This window comes from Pristiophorus japonicus, chromosome 24 (assembly GCF_044704955.1).
Source record: "Pristiophorus japonicus isolate sPriJap1 chromosome 24, sPriJap1.hap1, whole genome shotgun sequence".
Taxonomy (NCBI): domain Eukaryota; kingdom Metazoa; phylum Chordata; class Chondrichthyes; family Pristiophoridae; genus Pristiophorus; species Pristiophorus japonicus.
This window is the reverse complement of record NC_092000.1, coordinates 16,829,632-16,839,825: the sequence shown is the minus strand read 5'-3', so window position 1 is coordinate 16,839,825 and position 10,194 is coordinate 16,829,632. Positions and strand designations below refer to the sequence as shown.

The 10,194-nt window shown below is 45.7% G+C and overlaps 1 protein-coding gene across 2 annotated transcripts in view; it reads right to left on the bottom strand.

Moving 5' to 3' along the window:
* Positions 1-6,315: 6,315 nt before the first annotated feature.
* Positions 6,316-10,194, bottom strand: part of LOC139237964 (uncharacterized) — a 55,531-nt gene continuing 51,652 nt past the window's right edge. For both annotated transcript variants that reach the window (XM_070867305.1, XM_070867307.1), the window contains exon 10: positions 6,316-8,004. In XM_070867305.1, the coding sequence (XP_070723406.1) occupies positions 7,863-8,004 (142 nt within the window). In that variant the 3' untranslated portion in view covers positions 6,316-7,862. The remainder of the gene's footprint in view (positions 8,005-10,194) is intronic.

Below are 10,194 nucleotides of genomic sequence, written 5' to 3'. Positions count from 1 at the left end.
GGTTTGAGTCCCACTCCAGGAACTCAAGCACATAAATCTAAGCTGACACTCCCAGTGGAGTGCTGCACTGTTGGAGGTACTGTCTTTTGGATAAGATGTAAAACTGAGCCCCTGTCTGGTCTCTCAGGTGGACATAAAAGAGCCCACGGTACTATTTTGAAGAAGAGCAGGGGAGTTATCCCAAGTGTCGTGGCCAATATTTATCCCCTCAATCAACAAAGCTAACTGGTCATTATCACATTGCTGTTTGTGGGAGCTTGCTGTGCGCAAGTTGGCTCCTCATTACAACAGTGATTACATTCCAAAAGTACTTCATTGGCTGTAAAGTGCTTTGAGATGTCCGGTGGTCATAAACGGCAACATATAAATGCAAGTCTTTCTTTAGGGTGGGGTCAGGTTACTAGTGATTGGGACTGGGAAGTCCAAGGCTTGCCTGGGTTCAGAGGTAGAAAAGTCCAGTGTACAGCATGTTTGGAGGAGCTCATAAAGCTGAGGCAAGGAATGGAGGCACTCCAGAAACTAAAGGTTGAACTTAGGATAGAGATTGGGAAGAGCAGCAGGGTGGCGGAGAAGCGGGTAGAGAGGGGATTGAGTTTCTTCGGGTTGACACCATTCCTCCAAAAACTGAAATATAGCGAGACCCCGCCTTCCACTTCATTGGCCAACAATGCAGTCAATCAATCTTCATGTACAATGTGATTGGTTCACCATTAAACCCACAAAAATTACCTCACAGACACATCGGATACAAAAATAAATACCTCTGGTCATTTGTAAAATCTAATATAGCAAAGGCATGACACATTCTTTTTTTTTTCTGAGCTATTTCTGAAACCTAACTAGCCCACAAAAGAGCTTTTACTTTAAGAACTCTCCCTTGACAACACACCAGAGACTGATAACAATCTTTACCCAATCCCACCACCTGTCATTCAATTGATAAATATGCAAAGAGCCAATCTCCAATCTAAAAAGGCAACCCACCCCCCCCACCACCACCATCAGTCCAGGCACTTGTTAAAACTATTACTATCAAGGGAAGCAAAGCCCACGACAGTATGGAGACGGCAGACACAGCTTTCGATATTTGGACAGACTACCTGGGTTTGAGCAAGGTGGTGGAGAGCATCATTGAGTCCCGACGCACACCGACACATTCGAGAATGGAACCGATGGAAAGAAAATCGAGAACTGGATTCTTTGACACACAAAGCTGGAAAGTCGTGGGCAACTGCTGGCGGACAGAGGGATCGGATCGGAAGGGCAGTGCAGCTCGGTTGCAACACCAAGCGGCAGATACAAGGAGGAGTCAGAGTTTAACCATGGAAATCAGACCTGGACTTTTCTTAACGATAAACAGCAAAGACAGAGAAAAAAAGCATGGCGAAGCAGAAACAGAAAGACACCACTTGCTTGATGGTCCCATGGAGTCACGGCTTACGACTAATTTCATGGATCGTGATGGGAGCGCGGAAAGACAACCTGGTTTGTTTGGTTGGAAACCCAGCAGAAAGGACGCCCTGGCACCGGGCCGCAGGTCGGAGGTGCCAAGACACGACTTGCTGGAAAGCCTGTTTCCGCCGAAAGTCAGTTCTGGAAAGACGAAGGGACTGCCCGAGCTTTTAGTCACACGCGGCTGGGGGGACACGCTGCCGGTCCGAAGGGGAAGCAAATCAAAATGCAATCCGACTGGCCCACCATCCGTCGGCAGGGCCGGTCAAGATTCAGACATTTGCACCTTCTGCAAACAAAACGGAGAGTCGAAAAAGACCTATACCTCGCACGGTCTCAAAGATGTGGGAGGCACGGTGCTGTGTCCAATTCTACGTCAATACACGTGCCCTTTGTGTAACGCAACAGGGGACAATGCGCACACCAAGCGCTTCTGTCACCTGCTCCAAGGTAACTACAAATCAACGTACAAGAAAGTATTGAGGGACATGACATTTATTAAAGCCATGGATTTTAGACAGTTAAAGAAATAGCTTGATGTACCTTTCCTCATTTTGTGAGCTTTGTTTTTTGGATACTTGTAATATTTAGTACAAATTTGAGTGTGTTGACAAAGGAAAAGTCTGTACGTGTCCTGATCTCACTGACAGATGTCAGTACACATTGATGTCATTTAAACATTCTGAAATTGGTACCTTTAGCTGTTAATGTTCATCAAAATGGGCACCTTATTTTATCGTCACTGTATCGTCGTTGTACAGATTTATACTGTTCTGAATAAAAGACTTTAATTAAAATGATTTTGTTGTTATGAAAGTAATTTTGAAGTACAAACACCACTGCACTAAAAGTGGCACATAGCTCTTTCATAGAAAATAGGTGCAGGATTAGGCCATTCGGCCCTTCGAGCCTGCACCACCATTCAATATGATCATGGCTGATCATGTAACTTCGGTACCCCATTCCTGATTTCTCTCCATACCCCTTGATCCCTTTAGCTGTAAGTGCCACATCTAACTCCCTTTTGAATATATCTAACGAACTGGCCTCAACAACTTTCTGTGGTAGAGAATTCCATAGGTTCACAATTCTGAGTGAAGAAGTTTCTCCTCATCTCGGTCCTAAATGGCTTACCCCTTATCCTTAGACCGTGACCCCTGCTTCTGAACTTCCCCAACATCGGGAACATTCTTCCTGCATCTAACCTGTCCAATCCCTTCAGAATTTTATGTTTCTATGAGATCCCCCCTCATTCTTCTAAATTCCAGTGAATATAAGCCTCGTTGATCCAGTCTTTCTTCATATGTCAGTCCTGCCATCCCGGGGATCAGTCTAGTGAAACTTCGCTGCACTCCCTCAATAGCAAGAATGTCCTTCCTCAGATTAGGAGACCTTCACAATATTCAAGGTGTAGCCTCACCAAGGCCCTGTACAACTGTAGTAAGACATCCCTGCTCCTATACGCAAATTCTCTGGCTATGAAGGCCAGCATGCCATTTGCCTTCTTCACTGCCTGCTGTACCTGCATGCCAACTTTCAATCATTGATGTACCATGACACCCAGGTCTCGTTGCACCTCCCCTTTTCCAAATCTGTCACCATTTCAGTTGCTGTTCAGGCCCCCAGCACTTCCCCCAACTTGTCATTCTTTATGTGAGCACTGACAGACTATTCAACTATGGACGGCATCAGTCAAGCCATAGTCATGTCATCCTCACTTGCCGCGGGTATGGGCCATCGGCTGGTGCACTCCCCCAATTGGTCGCCCAAATGTCACAATCGACCCCTGTAATGTATTTGCTTCATGGTTTTTTGCTTAAGAATTCATAGCAACACATTGCTAATAAACCAACTAGTTCTTTATAGCAAAGGTTTAACAATCACACTACACACTAGCAGTTCATCCACCAGGCTCACAACCATCTGCCTCATCGTGGATCCCCTGAACCCAACTGGCTGGGGTTTTATTAAGTCTGGTGAACCTCACGTGACTGGCTAAGCCACTCCCAACTCAACAGCTCTACAACTATTTTGTGTAAAACTTTTAAGTCAATAGCCCCCTCATTAAAGGGGCACGAGAACCGACAAATTAACAAATAAAACTTTTTGAAACTTTAAATGGTCAAATTAAAATTTGGTTGCTGGGGGTGATGACACACTCTAGTCCCTCCGGTGCCCACCTTTCGCGGAAGGCCGCGAGTGTACCGGTGAACACCGCATGCTCCAGCTCCAGGGACACCCTAACGTGAATGTAGCCATGGAAGAGAGGCAGGCATCGGGCTGAACGATCCCCTCGACCGCCCTCTGACCGGACTGGTTAATGGCCACCTTGGCCAGGCACAGGAGCAGTCCCATGAGGAGGCCTTCTGAACTGCCCGCTACCAGGTGCCCAAAGATCAGGAGCTTGGGACTGAAGTGCAGCCAAAAATCGAGGAGCAGCCCCTTTAAATATTGGAAGGGGGGGCTGCACCCTCACACACTGTACAAACACGTGGAACATGGACTCCTCTAGACCGCAGAAATTCCAGGTGGCCTGGAAGTCCATTAACCGACGTAAAAACTTATTGCACGGGCTTGCCTTGTGCAACACCCTTAGGGCCAAGTCCCCAATAAATAAAGGGAGGACTCTCGGGTATAGAGCCCTCCATTGGGAAGCCCCCAAAAGTGCTCCCTTTAAAGGGGCAAAGCTAATAAAGAACTTAAGGAAAAACACAAGAAAATTATGAATTGAAATATTATTTGTATTATTCACCATGCCTTCCAGCCTTTTTATTGTCTTGTAACATTTCTGTGAAACGCCTTGGGATATTTTACTACTTTAAGGCGCTATATAAATGCAAGTTGTTGTTGTTGCTGAAAGATGTATCTCATGAGATGACACAGCAGCCTCGGACTTCTGCTCCCTCCTACGCCCGGCTAATTTTTTGGCAGATCTGACAGCGACAGTTACTCGGGGACGCGATCCGATGTGTCCCCCGCTGTTTTCCAGGATCCCGGAGATCAAAGCCCGCACTGGCAGCGGGGCCTCACACGCAGCCAGAGCACATTGGCCGTAATGTTCCAGCATGCATTGGCTGCATGCGAGGCTTCACTGTGGAGCCGGACCTCTCAAAATGTACCTTCTCACTGCGGTCATCATCATCATAGGTGGTCCCTCGAAACGAGGATGACTTGCTTCCACGCCAAAAAGGGATGAGTTCACAGGTGTTTCAATGAAGGACCTAATATTCTAGGTCCTGAACTACATCCTGAAGGGTGGAAGATGCCCGTGCCACCACCACCACACGGGCTTGACAGAGCTAGGTCTTGGTCCAGCGGCAAGAGTTATCCAAGACGACTGGAGACCTGCTCTGCTGCACGGGCTTAGTGCGCGCACATATCGCAGTGTGGGCTGGCCCATGCTGCCCCTGGGCCCACTCGCCTCTTCTGGCCCCGAACTCACGTCTCTCCCGGGTCCCGCTCACATCCTTCCACATTCTCTCGCCGCTCCTTCGCCCCGATCTCGCCACTCTCCAATCAGCGGCCATGGGCATCGTACCAATTCAAGATACAGCGCAAGCTGGTGCAGGAGGGCAACAGCAGCGAAGAGGGACGTCATCAAGGTCCAGGTCAGTGATTGGAGCATGGGCAGGTACAGCAGGAGCGGCGAGGTCACTGTGGTGTCAGTGTGGTGAAACCGTTTTGCAGACTTTCAATCTCCCTTCTGCCAAAGCTATATTTTTTTTAAAAAAGGAAACAAAAGGGCTTGGTCACTAATGGAAAGTATTTAACAATCCCTTTTTTGTTAGCCAGGTAGTAATGTGACAAAAGTGACGCATGGTAAAGTTATAGTTTGTTGCTGTGAAAATCAACAGACGGTGCCACCGAGTCCTGAGGTTGATTGCTAATCACCCCACTTAATGTTTGTTTTTGGATCTTCTCCAACAGCACTACTGAACCTTTCCATTGCCACAACAGGCATTATTGTGGACTCTTAACATTGCTGTGTAATACCTAATTTACAGTGCTTCTCAGGTTTGGGGCCCTCCTGCTGATTAAACTGACCCAATTAGGATCTATTAGCCACTAGGGTAGCAAATTCCCCAGGATTGTCCTGGAATTACTAGGAATTAAAAATTAATCTCCTGGACGCTGCTGCAGGCTTCCCAGGGGGGCGGCGGGGGAAATCACAGAGGCTTTAAAAATAAAGTGTCTTTTTTCATTTCCTTTGAGCACGTTTGATTATTAGTTACAGAAATATTAGAGATGGGATAAAGGCTGACTGGGTAACAAAGAGTCTGTTCCAATTGGCATGCAAAGGCGGTCTGGCGTGAAGACGGACATGCTGGGGGTCGAATGGTGAGCGTGGGGTTAGAGGTCATGTAACGGAATGCGTCCAACCAGAATTGGTATCCGGGTATCCTATTACCTGAAACAGGGCAGAAGTGGCAGCCAAAGAAATGCTCTGTGTGAATCCTCTGTGTGGTTTTATTGGCACTGAACAGGACGGCCCTTCCTTCATGTCTGCCATAAATTGGGGGGCTGAGAATATGCTTCCTCACCTGCAGCTCTGGAATCGCTGCTATATTTCGTCTTGTGTTTTCTTTCCGGATAGCTAAAGAACAACTGCTGGGAGCAAGAATTCCTTTGGTCTGTCTGCATGATCTACCATTTCATTAGAAATTGGTAATTGGGGGGAAGGGGGGCAGACTCTCAATGAGCATTGCAACACACAGTAACCAGATGGATTCTTGCCCATGGTGAGCCGAGTGAGATGAGGCTCTGACGCCCAATATCTGTGGGTTGCAGAAGAAAAACTTCAGAACTGTGCAAAAATATATATGCAATTGTGCTTCAGTAAGCTTTATTTCAATTACAGTTTACAAACATTTGAATATAATGAGACAACAAATATATTTGCTACTAAGTGAGCTTGTGGCACTGTTACCTACCCAACAGTCATTCATTGAGGAATATACTCCAACACACACCATTTAAGCAAACTAACTCTGCTTGTGCTTGTAATTCTGTGGGGGTGATTTTCCCCAGTCACTAGATTTAGTAACTTCAATAGAAATACTGACCAGAGGACATCATCTCACACTTGTTTAGGAATCTCTACACATAAGTGTACATGTTCCAATCAACACGAGAGAGGAACTGTGCAAGAACAGCAATGACTGGAATTTCTACTTTCCAGCAATGAGAAGAAATGAGTCCCACTGGGATACAAGCCACACTCTTACTGTTTCCTTTACAGTTATAGTCAGTTGCATTGCACTCGCTTATCTTAAACAGCATCATGCAGGATTATACATTATTCCCTGTTTGTGGTTTGTATATCAGCCTGTTGAAGGTGACTTTTCGGTTTCTGAAATTGTTACAGTTGATTTTACCTTCCCAATATTTTCACCACAGAAAACCACCCTTGCTCAGGTGACAATTTAAAACTGGCTACAAAACAGAAAAGTAGGGGTTAAAGGTAGTCACTCAGACTGGTAAAGGGTGGGAAGTGGCGTTCCATAAGGATCGGTGGTGGGACCACTATTGCTCACCATTTACATGAACAATTTGCACTGGGGAATCTGAAGCACAATTTCAACATTGCAGATGACACCAAATTGGGGGTGGGGGAGGGGGAGGTTATAGTTAATACAGAGGAATACTGCAACAAAATACAGGAAGACATTAATAAACTTGCAGAATGGGCAATTGGCAAATGAACTTCAATATGGATAAGTGTGAAATGGTACATTTTGGTCAGAAGAATAAGGAGGCTACATACTCCTTAGAAAATAAGTGTCTAAATGAGAGAAGTTGTGTTAAACTTGTATGGAATCTTGGTTAAACGGAGTACTGTGAATAGTTCTGGTCTCCATATTATAAAAAGGATATAGAGGCACTGCTGAATGTGCAAAAAAGATTTAGAAAGATGGTACCAGAACTGAGAGGTTATACCTATCGGGAAAGATTGAAAAGGCTGCGGCTCTTTTTTCTAGAAAATACAAGCCTGAGGGTGACCTGACACAGGATTATGAAAGGGTTTGATATGATAGACGTAGAGAGGATGTTTCTACTTGCGGGCGAGACCAGAACTAGGGTCCATAAATATAAGATAATCACTAATAAATCCAATGGGGAATTCAGGAGAAACATCTTTACCCTGAGAGTGGTGAGCACATGGAGCTCGTGCCACAGGGAGTAGTTGAATCGACTAGCAATGATACATTTAAGGGGGAGCTAGATAAACACATGAAGGAGAAAGGAATAGAAAGTTATGCTAATGGGGTTAGAATGGAAAGAGGAGGCTGGTGTGGAGCATAAACACCGTCACGGACCTTTTGGGCTGAATGGCCTGTTTCTGTGCTGTAAATACTTTGCAACTATGCAAAACAGGAACCCTTTTATCAGGTGGCAAGCTGTTATTCTTATCACAGATCTTTCCTCTTCACTGAATATGCTACATTTGCTGCACCTTTCGGGATGTGCTGGTGTCTGCCAACAGGTCTCACTTTCCTATGTTTGTGCCGTTTCATGGTCTCCAGCTCCCGATGAGTAATCATAATGATACGGCTGAGAAGATTATCAACCAAGACACAGTTACAATGTGATGCATGTATATGTTCTTTTTAAAATAGCATAATTAATCATTTGTTATTTCAGTTTGGCTTACCTCTGAGTCAGGAAGTTGCAGGGCTTAAATCCCATAATAGGACTTGTGCTCATATAGCTGACACCTCGGTGCAATAATGAAGGAGCGCTGTATTGTCAGCAATGCTGCCTGCCCTTTCTAGTTCATTTTTTTGTAATACTTTTTCCCCACAGGATGTGGGCTTTGCTGGTAAGATCAGCATTTATTTCCTGTCCCTAACTGCCCAAGAAGGTGGTGATGCACTTGCTGCCTTCTTGAACTGCTGGGCATTTAAGAGTCAACCGCACAGTTGGTCTGGAGTCACATATAGGCCAGACCAGGTAAGGACCGCAGATTTCCTTCCCTAAAGGACATTAATGAACCAGATGGGTTTCTAATACTAATTTTTTTATTCCAATTTTTATTTCCCAGCTGTTGTGGTGGGATTTGAACTCAGGTCCCTAGATCATTAGTCCAGTAATATGACCACTGTGCTACCATACCCCCAATACACAGTAAAGGCCCTATAGCACTATTTGAAGAAGGGCATGAAGTCCTCTCAGTGTTTTAACACTTCTCCACTCAACAAAGGTCACCAAAAACACCTCAGCCATCTCACTGCTCTTGTTGTTCAGAAAACCGCCATTGTGTTTGAACAACAGTCACTGCACTTCAAAGTACTTCACTGTATGTAAAACGCTTGCTGGGACTTCCCATCCGAAGCCTAAACTGATGGTAATGCTCCATCTTGCCCCAGCCTGAATTCTGAGAAAGAAACAAATTGGCTGTTCATGATATTGCATAGAGCATCTTCATACTGCTTGGAAGAGGAAATACAGCCACAGAATGGTATGGGGACGGGAAAGAAAACGGCTTGGCTTGCTCGCTGGTGCTACTATGGAATCCATATTTCATTTGCTCTCTTGTTTATTCCATTGTTAAATTTCAAAACCAATACCGCTTCAGAAAGTAATCCAAGATACAAAACGCAACCTGGCCCACTTTCACTTCAGATCGTATTTGTTCCTTCGGGAGGTTCCCACTAGAGCAGTAAAATCAAACACTGTTGCACCTGATCTAGCTTGTCTGACGGCATCAATTACAGGCCGCATTCTCGGGTAGATCCGCAACTTCGAGCAGGCCTGATAGCCTCCCGACTCCAGCAAACTATACTACCAGTAAGAGACGCTTGTTGGTTTCTCAAGGCTGCGCAGCTACAGAGCGGTCCGGACGCTACTGTAAAACCAGAACGCTTACTGCTGGCCTTCATCCTCACAACCCCCTCTCTCCCTCCCTCCCCCCCCCCCCCAAGATGTATGCCCTCCACAAATTTTGCCCTCTTGAGCATCCCTGATTATAACTGCTCCATCATCACCAAGAGCATGCAGAAATCAAGCGCAGGCAGCGGAAAGAGCGTGCGGCAAACCAGTCCCACCCACCCTTTCCCTCAACCACTATCTGTCCCACCTGTGACAGAGACTGTGGTTCTCGTATTGGACTGTTCAGCCACCTAAGGACTCATTTTAAGAGTGGAAGCAAGTCTTCCTCGATTCCGAGGGGCTGCCTATGATTGATGATTGGCGGTCGTGCCTTCAGCTGCCTGGGCCCTAAGCTCTGGATTTCCCTCCCGAAAACACTCCGCCTCTCTTTCCTCCTTCAAGATGCTCCTTAAAACCGACCTCTCACCTGCGCTAATTTCATCTGATCTGGCTCATTGTCAAATTTATTTTTTTGTCTTGCAACACTTCTGTGAAGCACCTTGGGATGTTTTACTGTGTTAATGGCGCTATATAAATACAGTTGTTGTTGTTGTCGTTGCTTGAAATGGTGCCGGTCCAGGAGATCACCTGCAATTGACAGATTTAAAGCAGCCAAATAGGGAGTGGGACAGTACTTGAGGGCCTTCGTGTTGGCAAGAAAATGACAAAGAAATGCAAGGCGAGACTGCCAATTTGTATTATTAACAGAGTACTTTGAAAGAAAAGAAGGATTTGCATTTATATAGCGCCTTTCACAACCTCAGGACATTTCAAAGTGCTTTACAGCCAATGAAATACTTTTGAAGTGTAGTCACTGTTGTGATGTAGGAAACGGAGCAGCCAATTTGCACATAGCAAGCTCCCACAAACAGC